Source organism: Geotrypetes seraphini, chromosome 11 (genome assembly GCF_902459505.1).
Source record: "Geotrypetes seraphini chromosome 11, aGeoSer1.1, whole genome shotgun sequence".
Classification (NCBI taxonomy): domain Eukaryota; kingdom Metazoa; phylum Chordata; class Amphibia; order Gymnophiona; family Dermophiidae; genus Geotrypetes; species Geotrypetes seraphini.
This window is the reverse complement of record NC_047094.1, coordinates 112517676-112538813: the sequence shown is the minus strand read 5'-3', so window position 1 is coordinate 112538813 and position 21138 is coordinate 112517676. Positions and strand designations below refer to the sequence as shown.

General features: G+C 45.0%; 1 protein-coding gene across 4 annotated transcripts in view; it reads left to right on the top strand.

The window, feature by feature from the left end:
• LOC117369305 (translocating chain-associated membrane protein 1-like 1) overlaps positions 1-21138 on the top strand; it is an 86423-nt gene that overhangs the window by 40676 nt on the left and 24609 nt on the right. For all 4 annotated transcript variants that reach the window (XR_004541118.1, XM_033963702.1, XM_033963701.1 and 1 more), the window contains exons 6-9: positions 2778-2862; positions 7505-7575; positions 7664-7768; positions 17664-17807. Coding sequence is in view for 3 of the 4 variants with exons in the window: in XM_033963702.1 (XP_033819593.1) it covers positions 2778-2862; positions 7505-7575; positions 7664-7768; positions 17664-17807 (405 nt within the window). In the remaining variant the exon portion in view is untranslated. The remainder of the gene's footprint in view (positions 1-2777; positions 2863-7504; positions 7576-7663; positions 7769-17663; positions 17808-21138) is intronic.

Below are 21138 nucleotides of genomic sequence, written 5' to 3'. Positions count from 1 at the left end.
GGTTTTCAGGATTTCCCCAATGAATATCCATGAGATCTATTAGCATACAATGAAAGCAGTGCATGCAAATAGACCTCATGTATATTCATTGGGGAAATCCTGAAAATCTGACTGGACTGCGGCCCTCGAGGACCGACATTGGACACCCCTTACCTAGAGGATGGAACATCCAGTGAAATCATCAAGTTTGCAGATGGCACAAAGCTATGCCGGGCCATCAAATCGCAGAAGGACAGTGAAGAACTCCAGAGTGACTTGAGCCGATTGGAGAATTGGGTAGATAAATGGCAGATGAAGTTTAATGTAGAAAAATGCAAAGTGATGCACTTAGGCAGAAAAAATAAAGAACACAAGTATAGTATGTCAGGTGCAAGTCTATGAAAATCTGAACAGGAAAAGGACCTGGGAGTATTAATTGATAGTACACTGAAGCCGTTGGTGCAATGTGCGGCGGCAGCGAAGAACGCGAATAGAATGCTAGGCATGATAAAGAAGGGAATCACGAGTAGATCGGAGAAAGTCATAATGCCGCTTTATAGAGCGATGGTCAGACCACACTTGGAATACTGCTAAAGAAGGATATCATACTGCTAAAGAGGGTGCAGAGACGAGCAACAAAGCTGGTGAAAGGTATGGAGAACCTGGATTACGAGGAAAGACTTAAGAGACTGGGGTTGTTCTCCCTTGAGAAAAGGAGACTACGAGGGGATATGATCGAGACATTCAAAATACTGAAAGGAATCGACAAGATAGAGCAGAAAAAAAGTTATTTACAATGTCCAATGTGGCACGGACAAGAGGACATGGGCTGAAGCTAAGGGGGGACAAGTTCAAGACAAATATCAGGAAGTTCTGCTTCACACAACGAGTGGTGGACACCTGGAATGCTCTCCCAGAAGAGGTAATTGCGGAATCCACCATTCTAGGATTTAAGGGTAAGTTAGAGATGTACATCTCCTTATGAGTGGCATGAAGTGACATGGGTAGGGGTAGGCTAGATGCATTTCTCTTTACGAGAAGCTTGGAGCGATATGGAGACCAAAACTATGCCAGGGTACACCTGGCGGGGCCTCCACGTGTGCGGATCACCAGACTTGATGGACCTAGGGTCTGTTCCGGAGATGGCGCTTCTTATGTTCTTATGTTCATTTAATTGGAAAAATTGGAGTAGACTTAACTACAATTTTTGGTGGAACTCTTTGTGTCATATATATAAGATGGAAAGAACATTAGCTATGCAAAAAGGAAATTTCAATAAATTTCAGGAGGTTTGGGGTCCATTAATAGAATATAGTGATGAGTAAATATCATTTTTCCCTTATTAATACAATTGTAAAGTGAGGGATGGGGAGGGAGGGTTTTTTGATTTGATATAATATTAAATGTTTAGAGTATTAGAAATATTATATAATATATTATATTATATGATATATGAATTAGTAGGGATAGGGGGGAGGGTTTAAATTCTATAATTTAAGTTGTACATGAAAACTAATCAAATGTTATTGTATAAGTTCAAATGATATTTTCTGATACATTTGTTGTAATGTAATGTAATGTAATGTAATTTATTTCTTATATACCGCTACATCCGTTAGGTTCTAAGCGGTTTACAGAAAATATACATTAAGATTAGAAATAAGAAAGGTACTTGAAAAATTCCCTTACTGTCCCGAAGGCTCACAATCTAACTAAAGTACTTGTAAGATGTAAAAATGAATAAAGAATAAAAAAAAAAGCTCTGTTGCAAATTGAGAGAGCGAAACGGATCTTCCGTCGTTGTTTTCAGATGGCTGTGTAGTAAATCTACTCACAAGCTAAGTACTATTACAATAATGACATAAGAGGATATTTATAATAAACATAGTAAATAGTTACAGCAAAAATAAAAGTAAAACTTAAAGAGAATAATAAAAGAGTAAAAAGGACCTATGATGGCTCACATTAAAGTTATACGCCAAGACGTGCTCTATTGGCAGTACAACTGTTAGCGCTTGAGTTCCATAATAAAACTCTTTTATTATAAAAGCTTTTATAATCTTTTTGAACGAGATATAAAGAATTGTGGCTCGAGCAGTAGCCTATATATATTTAACCTATATATGGTTAATAATCAAGGTAAAATAATGTGTTAAACATGGTATGGCAAGCATAGTATGGCAGAACATTGCATGTTAAACATATGTTTCTAAGCATGGCTGACATAGCTTGACACGACTTGGCAAAAGTGTTAAGGCAAGCGTACATGATGAAGCATAGCATGGAAAATATGATACAGCCACATTATGTGATAAATATGGTATGAGAGATTGTAATATGGCAGACACAGTATGGTGTAGAGAACAAAGACGGGAAACAGTATGACAGAGTGAGCAAGAGCATTGTGAGAAAACATGGTAACCCATGTAAATTCTAATTTTTCTCAAGGTCTAATAATATTGACACTATATAAAACAAGTAAGAAGAAATAGTCATTGAAATTGGATAAAAATACTGTTCATAAGACTAACAAATTTTTGTTTCCAGGGCTTTAATTTTCCTTTCCTTAAATAGTATCATATTAGTACTCCTGAGTTGGTTTTCATGATATTCATGTCTGTAGGGTTAATTTCTCTTTGCAGAACTTTGAATGCAAAATGCAGAAACCAAACATTCAGTACTTGCTGAATCCTTATAAATGCTTTGAGAGGTGCAGACACGTTAACATTGGCTTATTTTTCTTTAGAAGAAAGTGAGTTAGACTTTGCTTCTGCCTTCTAACTTAACTAATTGTTTAGTTTTCAGGTAAAGTTTTTCTACATCTGCCAAATAGCTTACTGGCTCCATGCATTGCCGGAATTATATTTTCAAAAGGTTCGGAAGGTATGGCTAAATGTTTTTCTGTCTACTGTTTAGGTCAATCTTATTTCACTGATCTCGACATTACTGTATATACTCGAATATAGGATGAGATTTTTGCCCCCCTCCCGGACTTGCTACAGGGCTCTGCTGCCCTGCCGTATGACCTGGTAGCCCGGGACAGGGGGGATCCCTCCTGGCTGATTCTAACAATTCTTTTACTCCCTGCGTACCTTTTTTCCCATCCCTGGTGGTTCAGCAGTGTATGGGCAGGAGAGAGCTTTCTGTGCTCCTGCCCCTCCCTCCCTGGATGGCTGCCTCAGATCTCGCAGCCAGCAGCACACCCGGAATGCAGGGGCGAGCTTTCTGAGCTCCCTTGTGCTGGGTGCACTGCTGGCCGCAAGATCTGAAGCAGTCATCCTGAGTGGGAGGGGCTCAGCGTGGGGCAGGAGTGCGGAAAGCTCTCTTCTGCCCATACACCTGCTGGACTATCAGGGATGTGAATAAAGGTATGTGGGGGGTGAGGGTAAAAATTTTTTTTAGAATCGGCTGGGTCGGGAGACGGGAGGAATCCCTCCTGTCCAAGCCTACCATTAGACCACCGGGAGAGAAGAGGGTACAGGGCAGGAAGGTGGGACAGGATGCAGAGCCTGGCAGGGAGTGAGGGGAGCTGGCTGCAGAGCCTGGTAGGAAAGGGAGGGAAGGGGGCTGGGTGCAGAGCCTGCAATGGGAGGGCGTGAGGGAGGGTACACTCGGTGCAGATCCTAGCATGGCACTTGAATATTAAGCCCCCATCTTATATTCAAGTCAACCATTTATCCTCCTTTTTGGGGGGGGAATAGGGGTCTCGACTTATATTCGGATCTACTTATATTTGAGTATATACGGTAACTTACATCTATATATTGTAAGCCATTCAATACTGCATAATGAAGAAATAGATATTTCCTTTTGAATGTACCAGATTGCCAGCTTTATACAGAGACTATGCTTAACTACTGTTAATGATATACTAAGATGTTTTCTCATGTCATGAATTTTAAAAGCACTAGTTTAGTTCAATGAGATTTGATATACTGCTCTTCAAAACAAATCAGAGTGGTATACATTTTACAAATACAGATATTATGGAAACGGGAAAAGAACCACAACTGGATTTTGGATTTGAAATTATAGAAATTAGTATTTTTCTAATACAACTTTGAATCTGCTGGAACTTTTTAATTTTTTTTAAATTATCTGAATGTTTTACTTAATAGTTACTGGGAAATAACATTTTCTGGTAATGAGGAGGATGGGAGATGAGATCCTGAGGTATACCTTGGGGCACTGAATCTGTCAAGGTAATAATGAAAAGAAATCATCCTAACAAAGTTTGGTTGGAGCTATTTTGAAATATTTTTGCTAGCCTATTTTATGTAGTTACTGATTTCTGCAAAAAGGTACCAGGCTTAGGTAGAGTTACTAGGATGCCTGCTATCTTTGAGAATCCTTTTTGCTGCTGTTTATCGTTCAGTGTCAATTTATTAATTTATAACCCATTTTTATAGCCCATTCTTTATTGTCCCTCTAGACAGCAACTGATGGATTTACATTCCTCTGCCAGCAGGTGGAGACTGAGACACTGAGTGCTGGCTATAGTATAAGTGGGCTGTGCAGTCCCAAATACAGTCGGTCTGTTCTCAGTCTCCAGCAGGTGGAGGTGGTAAGCCTGTGCAGTCTTTACCTGGGTTAGTGTAGGGCTGTTGGATTTTGTTTAAAGTGGCCTTCTTGTCCCTGTTTGTGGTGCCGGTTTGAGCTTGGGGAACCTTTTCGGGGGTCTGTCTGACCTCGGAGGTGCCACACTCAACTGGTTGAGTCCCTTGCCCCATTTCCCCCACCTCCCCCCAATTTTTTTTTTTAGAGGTGCCTCAGCTGTAAGCCTTGTTATCCATATTCAGGTAAGGCATATAGCTTTGAGAGCCTGAAGCAGTGCCGGTCTGAAGGGAAGCCTTCAATTAAGTTTAATTGTTTTTTATTGCTAACTGGCACTTTAATTTCCCTTGTAGTGGTTTTGCAATGAGCACTTTTCAGAAGCTTAAGTGCTCATTGTGTTTTGGCACGTGGTTGATGTAGCGTATGCACCAGCTGCCGCAAAGGGGAATCCTCGTCTGCTTCAGATACCTGCAAGCAGGGTTCCCCTTCGCACATGCACCGTTTGTTGGCAGCAGGAAGTGGGGAAGCCTGAGCTTCCCCTACCGCCCACACAGGGACTCCCAGCCACCAGTGGTCAGGGAAATGTTTCCCTTACCACCGATAGTGCTGGGGACTCCCTTATCACTGCTGCCAGATTGCCTGTTTTATCAGATGAGTCTGTTCAGGCCTCTTTGCCGCTGCAGGCTTTTGGGGAGTCTTTTTGGCGGGCTTTTTGATGGGAAGCTCTGCTATTTTGCCTGGGAAACATGGATCAAGGAGGCTATCGCTTTGGCATACCTTCTTCAAAAGAAGCCTGTTCTGGAATTTCTCAAAGCTCATTCCGCTCAGGGTCAGGCAGCTTCTTGGGATGAGTCTTCTCTTGTACATCTGGTGGATATCTGTAAGGCTGTGGTTTGATCTTCTCTCCATTCCTTTGTTTGGCACTACCGTGTGGACATTCAGGCGCATCGGGACACAGTGTTCAGTGAGCGTGTTCTTGTGGCGGCCCTTCGGCGGTGCCACCTGTGATGGGTACTGCTTTGGTACGTCCCATCACTTTCTGTGCTGGTCTGGAGGGACAATAAAGAAGGAGAAATTAGGTTCTTACCTACTCATTTTCTTTCTTTTAGTCCCTCCAGACCGGCACAGACCTCGCCCTGTCGTTTGTGTTTGGTGATTTCTTTCTCGAAGTGTACAGTGTTTGTTTGTTTTTTTCTGTGGTATCTCATTGTTGGGGAAATTTATAAGAACAGCGGCGTTTGGTTCATCTGGCATAGCTGACGAGCTGTGGGGACATGATTGAAGGATCTTATTGTAATCAAAATCCAACAGTGTTTGCCCTGTCCTTTTGGGATTATTAGTTGCAGTTCTCCTTCAAGTGATGTTGCTGTTTCTAGTTCTAGTGGCTGCTGTATGGGGAAGTTAAAAGCACGCAGTGAGCTGCCACTAGGGAGAGGAGAGGTACTGTTGAGCCGGCGATTCTTTCAGGCAGCCTTGAGGCCATTGCTAGGCTGGCTCACACCGAAGATTCAACTTCCTCTTTCGTTGTAGGTGGGCCGGCCTAGCAAAGGCCTGAGGCTGCCTGATGGAATCTTCAGCTAAACTAACACTAGCAGGCAGCTGTGTGGGGAAGTTACTTACACAGTGAGCTGCCGCTGCTGGTCTTGGGGGTGGGGGGTGGGAGGGAGGCTGGGGAGAGAAGACAAAGAAGGCGGGAGATACGCGCTGGCACCAGAAAGTTGGGAGACATACAGCACCGGCACCGCATACCCCTGGGGTACGTGTACAGCATGTTGAGAAACTCTGCACTAGAAAGAAGATTACTTAAGTAAGAACCTAATATTTATTTGCTATTGTTAATCATTCTGCTAACTTGTTAGTTAACAGTAGAATAAACGTGGATGATGGATACTGTGGCTCGCAAGCCACATACGGCTCTTCTCCCATGTATCTGTGGCTTTTCTTCCATGTATAGAAAGGCCCCCCCCAGACCTACCGAGATTCCTATGGTCCAGCGGGGGTCTTCGTGGCAGGAGCGCAACCCTCTCACTCATGCCTCTTCGTAGCTGCCTTCTAAAATGGCTGCCACAACCTCTCGTGGCAGCTTGCGGTACTACAGGAGAAGCCGCGAAAGGTCACGCCAGCAATTTTAGAAGGCAGCCATGAGGAGATAGAAGGCTGTGCTCGTTCCACAAAGACCCCTGCTGGACCACCAGGTACCTCGGTAGGCCCAGGGGAGAGGGCTACCCATACATGGCAGAGTGGAGGAGAGTGGGGGCATTGTGGGGTTGAGGTGCTATGAGAAGGCCATGCTCTTGCTCCGAAGACATGCCTCCTTCCACTTGACCCAGTACCTAGGTAGGCCCTTGTGGGTTGGAGATCAAGGGTCGGTGCCTGGATAAGGGAGAGAGCCTTGGCTATGGGTTTGGGGGGGGGGGGAGGGATGAGACCTAAAAAGGGAGAGTGAGAGACCTGGAATATTTCAAACTCCCTTTTATAGCCATTGTGGCTCTTTATAAATCTTGGGTCAAACATTTAGGATAAAATGGTTCTTTGCTTTAAAAAGGTTGCTGACCCCTGGGATAATTATTACTTTGTCTTTGTCATTGGCTGCCAATTTGACTAGGGTAAATAAAGATGTGCCATTAACCCTTTATTTGGCATTGTTGCTCAGAAACAACATGTTTCTATGGCTCTTATAGGAGATTTGCATCTCAAAATGCCTGTTACTTGGCACTGTTGCTCTCATTCAAGTTACATAAAGCAGCTGTAGCACCATCTGCCAGTTAAAGGGTTGAAGAAGTCCTGAGTAGATAGATCAATTCTAATTAGAAAACTGACCAAATATTATCTGTTACAGTACCTGTATTATACAAGTAGCTGCATGCAGGCAAAATGAAGGTTTCAGTTCTGCTAATTAGATTTAAGTAGTTTATAAACATTTTATGTTTTACTATTTATTCCTCACTGTTTATTGTTCCTTTCTCTTTAGGAAGATATTGCAAGACAATTGTATTATACTTGCCTTTATATTGCTCACATAGTTGGTGCCTATGTGCTAAAGTAAGTGTATTTAAGTAGTATTAATGTCCTCAATGTTTTACAGTTCGGGGGAAAATTGTAATGATTTCTTTTTAAAATGTTATTTCAGTCTTCATCGCTTGGGCCTAATTCTGTTAGTACCACACTATCTGGTGGAACTTCTTTTCCATGCATCTCGCCTCTTCTACTTCAGTGATGAAAATAAACAGAAAGGGTAAGCTGTTCACAATTATTATTGCTCATACTTTTCTACACAAAATCAAGTTTCTTTATCGTCCCTCCAGACCGGCACAGAAACTGATGGGTAATAGCTCACCACAACCAGCAGGTGGAGACTGAGATATAAACTTCTGGTTGTAGTACAAGTGGGCTGTGCAGTCCCAAGTACAATCAGTCTGCTCTGTCTCCAGTAGGTGGAGATGGTAAGCTTGTGCAGTCTTTCCCTGGTTTAGTGTAGGGTTGTTGGATGTTATTTTTAAATTGGCTGCCTTCTCCCTGGTTGTGGTGCCGAATTGAGCTTCGAGGGCCCTTCGGGGGTCCATCCAACCTCGGGGGTGCCACACTTGACTGGTCATATGGCTGCACTGTCTTCTATATCTCAACAATGTGGGAGATATTATCAAAATAGCTGGATGGAATAATCAATAAATATCTAAAATCTCAGCTTTATTTATTTTCTTTAAAATATTTTTCTTTTTCTTTCATACATTCATAAAGTGCTTCATCCATGTGATCATTTGTGCGTTGGCTCCCTTGGCTCCCTCCTATGTGAAGGATACAGCGCATATTTTGCAAATAGTTGAAGGTCTGTTTTATATGTTTGTCCCTCAAGAAGCTATATTAGTAACAGCAGATGTGGTGGCCCTATACACTAATGTACCCCAGGAGGCCGCAGCGTCCATAGTGCAGTCTTACTCTACTCAACTTAATATAACACAAGACAAACAGAACATGATAAATCAATTGGCAGATATTGCTTTATTCAATAACTATTTTAAGTTTGAAAATAATGTTTATCTCCAGACGAAGGGGGTAGCTATGGGCGCTGCGGTTGCACCAACTCTGGCATGTTTATACATGGCCAGATTTGAAAGTACATTAGTGTATAGGTCTGAATATTACAAATATATTAAATTGTGGAAACGTTTTATCGATGATGTTCTTTTTGTGTGGACTGGTGACGAGGCACAGTTACATTTATTTTTTTCAGAAATTAATTTATGTGATCCAAATATTAAATTTACATATGAGTTTAGTAGGGAATCAATCTCATTTTTGGATTTTACATTGATTAAGCATCAGAATCGCCTCGTCACCAGTCTACACAGAAAGACCACTGATAGAAACACGTGACTTCAATATCAAAGTTTTCACCCCCGATTATTGAGGAACAGCATACCAATGGGTCAATTTTTAAGAATAACACGTATCTGTTCTCAGGAGGAAGATTTTACTAATCAGGCTAATATTATGTATCATAAATTTTGTGACAGGGGCTACCCGAAGAAAATTGTTAAAAAGGCTTGGAAACGAGCCAGGAGTTGCCATCGGCCCTGGCTCCTTTTACCGGGGCCACAAAATCAAGAGTCTCAAATAGCTTGTGTATTACCTTATAGTTCAAGAAGCAATCAGATAAAAAACATAATTTTAAAACATTGGTCAGTGCTACAAGTTCATCAGGAGTTGAGAGATAACCCTAAGTTTGCTTTTAGAAGATCCAGCAACCTAGGTGAACAACTTAAATATCGTAAATATAAACATAATTACGAGTATAGTCATTTACCACCACACCGTAAATGTGGTCACTGCTGCAATTGCAAATATGTAATGGAGCAAGATCGGATAGAAGTTCCGCATTCTAACAGAAAACAATTTAAGCTGTCATCTGGTACTGACTGTGAGTCATCAGGGGTGATATACTGTATCAGGTGCCCGTGTAATAAACTGTATATCGGCCAGACGAGCCGGATGATAAAGACCCATATAACGGAGCATCTCAGTAATATCCGATGTGCCCGAGTAACCGCCCCCCTTGTAGCCCATTGGTTACAGGAATGTCACGAAGTAGATTCGTTACGTTATACAGTTTTAATACACATAACAGAATATCAGGGTAATATTAGTAAACTATTACATTACAAGGAACAACGCTTCATATTTAACTGGAAAACATCTACAGCCACAGGTTTAAACATGGAAGTAGAATGGACTGCTCTGTAAATGTTTTACTTCCGGTTTAGAGGGAGACATTCTGATTAGGGTAATAGGTAATTGGATACGATATATAAAAGTGGGGACGAGTAGAGAGAGGCGTTGGTATTGCTTGTCCTCCTCATGAGAAAGAGCTGATTAACAGGTATGAAAGAATATATGAAATATTTAATTATATAAAATAAATGTTTAAGTTTATGATGTAATAGATTAGAGTACGTGAGTTTTAAAAGCATTTAGTACTTTACTTTATCCCAGGACAAGCAGGCATGATATTCTCACATGTGGGTGGGTGACGTCATCTACGGAGCCCCAGCGCGGACAGCTTTTCAAGCAAACTTGATTGAAGTTTCAAGTTTGCTATGCTGCACCACGCATGTGCATGCCTTCTTGCCCACTAGAGGGCGCATCCCCACCTCGTGGTCCTCAGTTCTGTTTTTTCCGCGGAGCCAGAAGCCCTGTTTGTTTTGTGCTCCGTGCATTTTGGCCTTCTGCCACCGCGACTGATTGTTTTTTCTAGGTCGCTGTGCTTGGTTTTTTTTATATTCTTCGTTCGCGTGTGCGTATTGTAACAAAAAAAAAAAAAAAGAGTTTTTTCGTTCGGCTCTGGGGGCTCCCGGGAGCCGCGGCCGCGGGACCTTGTTCGTTCCCGGCCGGTTTTTTGCTTCATGTCCCGTCCCTTGACGGGCTTTAAAAAATGCACCCGGTGTGATCGGTTGCTTTCCATAACCGATCCCCACCGGTGGTGCTTGCTTTGCCTGGGTCCCGAGCATCCAACTGACTCCTGCACTCGGTACTCTACTTTTCAGCCAAGAGCTCTCCGCCGCCATCGCGCTCGAATGGCAGAGCCCTTTGCTGTGGACCCCGCGGCGGGGAAGGCCTCGACGTCGGCCTCGGCTTCGGCCCCGGCCTCGACTCCCTCGACCTCGCCGCGTCAACCTTCCTCGTCGAAGCCGGCGTCCTCGACCCCGAAGTCGACGGTGGGTAAGTCCTCACTTCCTTCTTCTGTTCCAGGGTCATCCAAGAAGCCATCCTCGGGCTCTTCGACGGGGGCGGGTGGGTCGTCCTCGGCCCCGCCCCGAGCGTCGAAGGCGGGTGCCCCGCGGGAATACTCGAGACCGAGGTCGCCCTCGAGGGAGCACCCCCTGGCCCCGGACTTACCGTCCATGTTTGCCGTGCCTGTGTTCCAAGACTTGCTCCGGGCGCTTATTGCCTCGGAGCTGTCCTGCGCCCTCGCGCATCTGCAGCCGGCTTCCGCCTCGGCGGCCTCGGTCTCGGTGGCCCCAGTCTCGGCCCCAGCCTCGACCCCCGGGGTAGTCCCGGCCTCGAACCTGTCCTTGCCCTCGACCTCGGTAGTAGACCAGCCTGAGCGGAGTGTGCGGCCTCGGGACAAGGTGCGTAGGGTTCGCCGGATTTCCTCCACCTCTTCCTCGTCGAGGTCCTCCCGGGGCTTGTCGGCCTCGGGCGAAGCGTCGGGCGAGGAAGCCCAAACGTCTTCGGGGCTCTCCTCGACGACCCGGACGGAGACCCTGCACGTCTCGGAGCTCCGCCTCGATAATCCGAGGCTGTTCCGTTCTTCTGAGGGTGGGTTATCGAGGGACCCCTCGCCGAAGGGGAGGGAGCTTGCCTCAGTGCCTCGTACCCCGGGGACTTCCCTCAGGGGGTCCTCGGGGCATCGGAGGTCTCCGACCCCAACCAAGTCTTAGGGTGTGGCTTCCTGGGGCTCGGAGTCTGGCACTGGTAGACCCCGGTATTCCCGTGAGGCTTCTCCTTCCTTTTTGGCAGAGCGGGCCTCTCGTTCTCCTTCCCCGCCTTCCAGGCCCTCATCCTTTTCGAAATTTGTTTTGGACATGGGAAGGGCATTGGATCTCGACCTTTTGTCGGGCTCTAAGGAATTTTTGGAGGAACAAGATCTGCCTTCTCCTCCGCGAGAGTCTCTGCGTCTGCCTTTGAACAAGGTACTTCACCAGACGTTTCTGAAGAACTTGGACTCCCCTTTGACCGTCACGGCGGTTCCTTCCAAAATGGAGTCGAAATACCGTACTGTCCCCTGTAAGGGGTTCGAGAAGGCGCAGTTGTCCCACCAATCTTTGTTGGTCGAGTCGGTGTTGAAAAAATCGCAGCCTTCTCGAGTCTCTGCAGCGGTCCCGCCTAGGCGGGAGGGGCGGACCCTGGACAAGTTTGGTCGTCGCCTCTACCACAACTCGATGATGGCAACCAGGGTCCTTAATTATGCCTTCACTTTTTCATCCTATTTGCGGCACATGGTGAAGGAGATGCCTCGCTATCATGGGGTCATGCCGGATTCCCATAAGAGGGACTTTGGCAAGTTTATGGACTCCTTGTCTCAACTGCGTCTGTACCTTTTTCATGCTGTTTACGCCTTTGAGTTGTCCTCCCGGGTCGCTACATTTGCGGTGGCCATGCGCCGTCTCGCGTGGCTCCGCACGGTTGATATGGACCCGAATTTGCAGGAGCGCCTGGCCAATTTGCCATGTGTAGGCTCTGAATTGTTTGATGAATCTCTTGAGGCGGCGACCAAACGCCTGTCGGAACATGAGCGCTCCATCGCTTCTTTGGTCCGTCCCAAACCCCGGGTGGCGACTCCAAAACCGTTCAGACCGCCACCACGCCACTACCCACAGAAGTCGACGCCGGCGTTTTCCAGGCCTCCACCTCGGCGTCCCCCGCAGCAGAGCAGAGCGCCCAACCAGAAGCCTCAGGCGCAAGGGGCGTCTAAGCCCGCGCCATCTTTTTGACGTGCTGCGCGGATGAGGGCTGGCCCCCTCCGCACTGACGCCGAGCCCCCTTCCCATCGGGGGCCGATTGCGAGCCTTTCATTCAGTCTGGGCTCGGATAACTTCAGACGCTTGGGTACTCCGTGTCATCTCGGAGGGTTACTCTCTCAACTTCTTGACGCCGACGCCGGAACACCCGCCAGATGCGGCTCCTTCCAATCGACACCAGCTCCCTCTCCTCCTCTCGGAAGCCAGGGCCTTGTTGAGACTTCGGGCGGTGGAGCCGGTGCCCCCCACACAACGGGGACAAGGAGTTTACTCCCGTTATTTTTTGGTCCCAAAGAAGACCGGGGACTTGCGCCCCATTTTGGACCTCCGGAAGCTCAACAAGTTCCTGGTCAGAGAGAAGTTCCGTATGTTGTCGCTTCCGGTCCTGTACCCGCTGTTGGAAGCAGGGGACTGGATGTGCTCCCTGGACCTGAAGGAGGCTTACACCCATGTTCCGGTGCATCCCGCCTTCGGTAAGTTTCTTCGATTCCAGGTGGGAGAGTTGCACCTTCAGTATCGGGTCCTCCCCTTTGGGCTGGCTTCGTCCCCTCGAGTCTTCACGAAGTGTATGGTAGTTGTCGCAGCGGCCCTGCGGTCTCAGGGTCTGCAGGTCTTTCCCTACCTGGACGATTGGCTGATCAAGGCCTCGTCCAGGGAGGGGGTTATCTCAGCGACCCGACAGACTATCATCTTCCTTCAACGTCTGGGGTTCGAAGTGAACTTTCCCAAGTCTCAGTTGTGCCCGGCTCAATCCCTTTAGTTTATCGGAGCCGTGCTGGACACGGTTTCCCTACGGGCATTCCTCCTGCCTCCGCGGTTGAGGCCCTGCTTCGCCTGAGTTCCCAGATTTCGCTGCAGACTTCGGTGTCGGCACAGCGTCTTATGATTCTACTCGGCCATATGGCGTCGACGGTGCATGTCACACCGTTCGCACGCTTGCACCTGAGGCTTCCTCAGTGGACCTTGGCCTCCCAGTGGCGTCAGGATCTGGATCCGCTCTCCTTTCCTGTAGCAGTGACTCCTTCCTTGAGACGCTCGCTCCATTGGTGGACCAACTCTTCCAATCTTTCCGGGGGTTTGCTCTTTCTCGTCCCTCCGCATCGCAAGGTCCTGACCACGGACTCTTCGGAGTACGCGTGGGGGGCTCATCTCGACGGTCTGCGGACTCAAGGTCTATGGTCAGCGGAGGACCGTCTTTGTCACATCAATGTGTTGGAGCTTCGTGCCATTTTTCTGGCAGCTCGAGCGTTCTGCCACCTGCTGCACGATCAGGTAGTCCTCGTGCGGACGGACAACCAAGTGGCAATGTACTATGTGAACAAGCAAGGGGGGACGGGCTCTTGGTCCCTGTGCCGGGAAGCCCTGCGCCTTTGGGAATGGGCGGTCTCCAAGAACATCTTCCTGCGGGCGGTTTACATTCAGGGAGAGAAGAATTGTCTGGCCGACAAACTCAGTCGTCTGCTCCAGCCGCACGAGTGGTCGCTAAACTCCCGAGTTCTACACGAGGTCTTCGATCGCTGGGGGACTCCTCAGGTGGATCTGTTTGCCTCCCCGGAGACTCACAAACTGCCCCTCTATTGTTCTCGGATGTACTACCCGGACCGTCTCGAGGCCGATGCCTTTCTTCTCGACTGGGGAGGGAGGTTCCTTTATGTGTTTCCTCCTTTCCCTCTGATCTTGAGGACGTTGGTTCATCTCAAATCGTCCAGAGCCACTATGATTCTCATTGCGCCTCGTTGGCCTCGTCAGCACTGGTTCTCCCTGCTCCTTCAACTCAGTGTCAGGGAGCCTCTGCTTCTGCCTGTTTTTCCCTCTCTGCTGTCTCAGAGTTGGGGTTCGCTGTTGCATCCCAATCTTCAGTCCTTACATCTGACGGCTTGGCTCCTTTCCCCTTGACTTCGGTTTCTGTTTCTCAGTCTGTCAGGGAGGTTTTGGATGCCTCGCACAAGGTCTCTACTCGGCTTTGTTATTCCCAGAAGTGGACCAGATTTTCATCCTGGTGTTCCTCGCACCATCTGGATCCGAGTTTGGTTCCGGTGTCTTCGGTTCTGGAATATTTGTTGCATTTGTCCAAGTCTGGGCTGAAGACGACTTCCATTCGAGTGCATCTTAGTGCTATTGCTGCTTTCCATCGGCATCTGGAGGGTCGTTCTCTATCTCTTCATCCTCTGGTGACTCGTTTCATGCGGGGTCTGGTGAATGTTCATCCCCCTCTGAAACCTCCTCCTGTAGTTTGGGATCTTAATGTGGTTTTGGCTCAGCTGATGAAGCCTCCTTTTGAGCCTATTGACAAATCTCATCTTAAGTTTCTCACTTGGAAGGTGATTTTTCTGATTGCACTCACCTCAGCTAGGCGAGTTAGTGAGTTGCAGGCACCTTTTACTGTGTTTCATCATGACAAGGTGGTTCTTCGCACCCATCCTAAATTTTTGCCGAAGGTTGTGTCTGATTTCCACCTCAACCAGTCCATTGTTCTTCCGGTGTTCTTTCCGAAGCCCCACTCGCATACTGGAGAGGTGGCGCTTCACACGCTTGACTGTAAGAGGGCGTTGGCTTTTTATCTTCAATGCACTCAGTCTCATCGGAAGGTTCCTCAATTATTTTTGTCCTTCGACCCTAATCGGTTAGGACGTCCTGTTTCCAAGCGCACCTTGTCTAACTGGTTGGCTGCTTGTATTTCCTTTTGCTACGCTCAGGCTGGTCTCGCGCTGCATGGTCGGGTCACGGGACATAAGGTCCGAGCAATGGCAGCTTCTGTTGCTTTCCTCCGGTCTACTCCAGTGGAGGACATCTGCAAGGCTGCCACTTGGTCTTTGGTTCATACTTTCACCTCCCACTACTGTCTGGATACGTTGTCCAGAAGCGACGGCCGGTTTGGCCAGTCGGTTTTGCGTAACCTGTTTTCCTAAATTGCCATCTTCCCACCTGCCCTTTTTTGGTTGGCTTGGAGGTCACCCACATGTGAGAATATCATGCCTGCTTGTCCTGGGATAAAGCACAGTTACTTACCGTAACAGGTGTTATCCAGGGACAGCAGGCATATATTCTCACAACCCGCCCTCCTCCCCGGGGATGGCTTCTTTGCTGGCTATGGAACTGAGGACCACGAGGTGGGGATGTGCCCTCTAGTGGGCAAGAAGGCATGCACATGCGTGGTGCAGCATAGCAAACTTGAAACTTCAATCAAGTTTGCTTGAAAAGCTGTCCGCGCTGGGGCTCCGTAGATGACGTCACCCACCCACATGTGAGAATATATGCCTGCTATCCCTGGATAACACCTGTTACGGTAAGTAACTGTGCTTTTTGTATTGCTTTTAAGCTCCTAGTACCCCTCCTGACGAAGATATTCTCGAAACTCGAGTTGGGGGGTAAACACAACACGAAGGAGTTTAAAGCACAGCACTACAGCACTTTTTGCACTAGTTCACTTTTACTCAGTGGTTATAAACAAAATTCAATTCAATGAGAGACTATAAATGATAGAAGATTGATAAAATGATTAAGAAGAGGATGAAGTTCTTTGAATAACCACTGCAGTTTGTTACTCATGCACAAATGATCACATGGATGAAGCACTTTATGAATGTATGAAAGAAAAAGAAAAATATTTTAAAGAAAATAAATAAAGCTGAGATTTTAGATATTTATTGCACTGTCTTCTACAAATCTCCTAAGAAGCTGCATTAGGGTGGCTATGTGGCTGGCTGGAGGAAGGATCTGGCTGAAAGAAATAGGAAACAGCATAAGGAATGGCAAGTCAAATGCAAGACACTGATAAGGAAGGCAAAGAGAGACCTTGAAAAGAAGATTGCATTGGAGTAAAAACATAGTAAAAAAATTTTTAGGTTACTAAAAGCAAGAAGCAAGGACCTCTAGATGACCGAGAGGTAAAAGGGGTGCTCAGAGAAGACAAGGTCATAGCATAGAGATTAAATGAATTCTTTGCTTTGATCTTTACAGAGAGGGATTAATATTTTATGTAAAGACATTACTGATAAGATTTTCAAGTGATTTGTTAATTGTTGCTATGATTATTGTACACTTGTTGAAAGATGAAAAAAATGAATAAAGAATTAAAAAAAAAAAAAAAGAGAAGTTGTGAGGGAGATATCAGTGCCAGAAATTGCATTCAATGCTGATAAATCAGTGAAACAAATTTCTGTAACAGAGGAAGATGAAACAGGGCAACTTGACAAACTGCCACCAGAAGATGAACCAAATCTGCGTTCCACAGGTACCCGGGCCAGTCCAGAGCCATCAAGATCTCATAGCCAATGTGAAGAGCAATGCAAAGAACTCTGTCCACCATTGGCCACAAGGGAGAAACATACAGAAGGCTGTCCGTTGGCCAAGGCTGCACTAGAGCATAATCCAGCCCCTCAGCCTGGTAAATCTCTTCACTGACTGAAGAACCTTGGCACTTTGGCGTTGTCATTCGTGGCCATCAGATCCATGACCGGCTGGCTCCAAGCTTACACAATTAACTCAGAAGCCGCGGGACCTAGACACCACTCGCTGGGATCAAGCACGAAACAACTAAGGAAGTCTGCCTGGACATTCTCCACTCCGCTAAGTAGGTAGGTGAGATCTCCAGAAGATGAGTCTCTGCCCAAGCCATGAGCAGAGAAGCCTCCTGCGCCACTAGACAAGACGACTCTTGGCTCCCCCTTTACGATTGACGTAAGCCACCTCCATGGCATTGTCCAAGAGCACCCAAACCGATTTACCCTTCAGCAACGTCTGGAACTCTAGTAACGCCAACCGGATGGCTCTGGTTTCCAGAACATTGATCAACCAGAACGCCTCCTCCAGAGACCAGTTGCTTGCCCTGAGCTGAGCAACCGAGACACCGAGCTCCCCAACCAGGGAGACTGGCATACATGATAAGCACCGTCCACGAGGCTGATCCAGACTGACTCCTTGTCTTCTGAAGTGATTATTATCTGGTATAGGATCTGGTACTGTATGGGATCTGATGAAGATTATTACAAGATGAAATTAGAGGCCTTAATTATGCTAACTTTATGTTTGAAAAACAGATGTGCATGTGTTGGCATAGTTTAAAATGATGTTGCCAAACAAGAAATATATTATCAATTTTGTTCTTTGCAGGTTTACTCTTTGGGCTCTACTGTTTGTGATGGCTCGGCTTTTAACCCTTACTTTATCAGTCCTCACATTTGGATTTGGTCTGGCCAGAGCTGAGAATCAAGGGCTTTCCATAGCAAATGGAAATTTCAACGTACTTACTGTTAGGTAATCTATATTTTACTTAAATTGAAATGTTTTCCCCATGATCAGGATTATAGCTGGATTATTACATAAGATAATTGTCTCCCTTTGATTTTTTTTTTTTTTTTTTAACTATATTGTGAAATTTAGTGCAAATGTATTGCTTAAATTGGGTCAGAAAATCTCAGTTGTTGGCAGGGGGAGTAGGCTTGGATGAAGAACTCAAAAATTAGAAACCTAGATATGAGGGAATTGATGGAATGAAAATGCCTAGTGTACCTGAATGTAAACTTGCCTTTTGCTACTACTGAAAAATATGTGAGATAAAATAAAGAGGAAAAAAGATTGACTCAAATATAAACCGGGGGGAGGGAAGGGGGGTTATATTTGCAGTATATTAAATAAATTGAACTAGATAGAGTGGGAGAGATGTACCCTGGATCTCTCTCTTTCCCCACTTCCTTTGCAGCAAGAGAGGGAATGAGAGAGATAGATGGATAGTGTGAGAGAGGGGGGAGAGGCATGTTTCCAGTGAGGGTGAGGAGAGAGGAAGAAAAGTTGGACTCATGGAGGGACAGAGAGAGATGTTGGTTGGGGAAGAAACTGAGGTCCGGAGGAGAGGAAGCAGAAAGAAAGAAATGTTGGATGCACAGTCAGAAGAAAGTGCAACCAGAGACTCATAAAATCACCAGGCAACATGAATAAAGGTAGGGGAAATGATTTTATTTTCAATTTAGTAATCAAAATGTGTCAGTTTTGAGAATTTATATCTGCTGTCTATATTTTGTACTATATTTGTCTTTTTTTTGTAACTGTTCCTGAGGTGACAGTGCATATTTAAAGTCATCTGCCTTGACCTCTTTGAAAACCCCCCAAATATAAATGATAATTAACATTTTCTCTACATACAGTGTGCTTTGTATTTTTTAATTTTGTTACTATTATGTATTGTTAATAAGATGATATTGTATATATATGAAAACAGTTGCATTACAATTAGTACTAGGGTCTGGGGCAGAGCTTGGGCAGGGGTACTTGGTTGATATTTGTTAAACTTGGGGAGTACTGTACTTGGCTTGAAGAAGTTCAGAAACACTGCTCTAGAATCCTCCAGAAAGTACATAAAGACTTAATGGAAGTGATTCTGAAAACGCCACATTGGCCAAGGAAGCCTTGTACTCACTAGATAAGGACATAAGAATAGAGGCAGAAGTTCCAGCTACTTTGATTATTTCTGTAGCTCTTTCCATTGATAAAGCTTTGTTGAAACTTTTCTTTTAAAACAGACAGAAATAATTTATGGGATTTAAAATACAGATGTTCTCTGATCTTTCACGGGAGACGCAGAAGCGTCGTCATGAATTATGATGAAACCTGGTGGTATATCTTTGGGTGCTACATTTTACTTGCGACACCCTTGTAAGTGTATAGTGTGTTACCGTACTGTTAAATACGTTTTCTTTGAGCCAACCCAGTTGACATCTTTCTTGGCGTTATCCCGTCTGGAGGTAGAAAATCTTAGGCCCTATTGATTAATGAATGTAACTGCTTACCCAATATTATGCTTTAAAGTGTATGTTAACCTTTTCCTATCGTGTCTCTCGGATGACGGGACATTCCAAAAATGACATAGACAGTAGATAAACAGTCTGTATGGACTAATAAAGAGCCAGGAACACAAAATATTTGAATTTACAGACTTATGACTTATTTACATTATGTTTACAATAGCCGTAAGTGATAACGGTGAATAATACAAAACTTTGCTAAAATAATTACGATTGGAACCAGCGTAACGTAAAATTCATTATGATAGGAAGTTCAGTTTCTTATTCTCTCGCTAATGTTATCCTGGATTCTATTGAGAACTCGAGCATGATTGGCTAAAATTTATCTTCATTTCTTCTGATTATGAAAGATTATGTTTTGATGTATATAAATAGTTAATATTTGCTTTCTGTACAAGTTATGTGTGGTGATTAAATTAAAAGATTAATAAATTAAAAAAGACCATAAGAATAGCCACACTGGAACAGATCAATGGTCTATCTAGCCCAGTATCCTGTTTCCATAATGGCCAATCTAGGTCACAAATAAATGGCAAAAACCCAAATATTAGTAACATTCTACACTACCAATCCCAGGGCAAGCGTTGGCTTCCCCCATGTCGATCTCAATAGCAGACTATGGAATTTTCCTCCAGGGACTTACCCAAACCTTTTTTAAACCCATCTTTGTTAACCGCTGTTACCAACATCCTTTGGCAGTGGGTTCCAGAGTTTAACTATTCTCTAAGTGAAAAATTATTTCCTCCCTGTAACTTTTGAGTGTCCCCTAGTCTTTCTGATTTTTGATGGAGTAAAAAATTGATTCATTTGTACCCATTCTATACGTCTCATGATTTTGTAGACTTCAATCATATCTCCACTCAGCCGTCTCTTTTCCATTTGAAGAGCCCTAATCTCTTTAGTTTTTTCTCATATGAGAGGAGTTCCATCCTTTACGTTGTCTTTGTCACTGTTCTTGGAACTTTTTCTAATTCTGCTATCTTTTTTTGAGATAAGGTGACCAGTGATTTATCACTCTTTAACTTGTCGATTTGACTCCTTATGTCTTTCAGTTTCACTAAAATTTCTTTCACCTCCACTGTATTGTTACTCTTGAAAAACATTTCTCATTCAGGTAGATCTTGCATCTTCTATAAAGACTGAAGCAAAGAACTCATTTACTCCCTCTACTATGACCTTATCCTCTCTAAGGGCTCCTTTTACGAAGCCGCGTTAGCAGCTTTATCTCACGAACTTTTTAGCACGCACTAACCCCCACACTAGCCGAAAAACTACCGCCTGCTCAAGAGGAGGCGGTAGTGGCTTGCGCGGCCGGCAAATTAGCACACGTTATTACGCATGTTAAACTGCTAACATGGCTTCGTAAAAGGAGCCCTAAATGTCCCTTTTGCTCCTTGATGATCCAGTGGTCCCACGGATTACCTCACAGGCTTTGTTTTTGATATACCTGAAAAAGTTGTTTGAGTTTTTGCCTCTTTGGCAAGTTTCTCTTCATATTCTTTTTTAGCTTTCTTTATCAATGCTTTGCATCTATCTTGCCAGTGCCTATGTTTCTTATTTTCTTCAATTGGATCCTTTTTCCATTCTTTGAAGGATGTTCTTTTGGCTCTAATAACCTCTTTCACTTCCTTTTAGCCATGCCAGCTCTTATATGCTCTTCTTTCCTCCTTTGTTAATACACAGAATATATCTAGTCTGGGCTTCCATGATGATATTTTTAAATAAAGTCCATGCCTCATTTAAAGTCTTAACCTTTTTTTTTTTTTTCTCAAAGCAAAAAGGAAAAA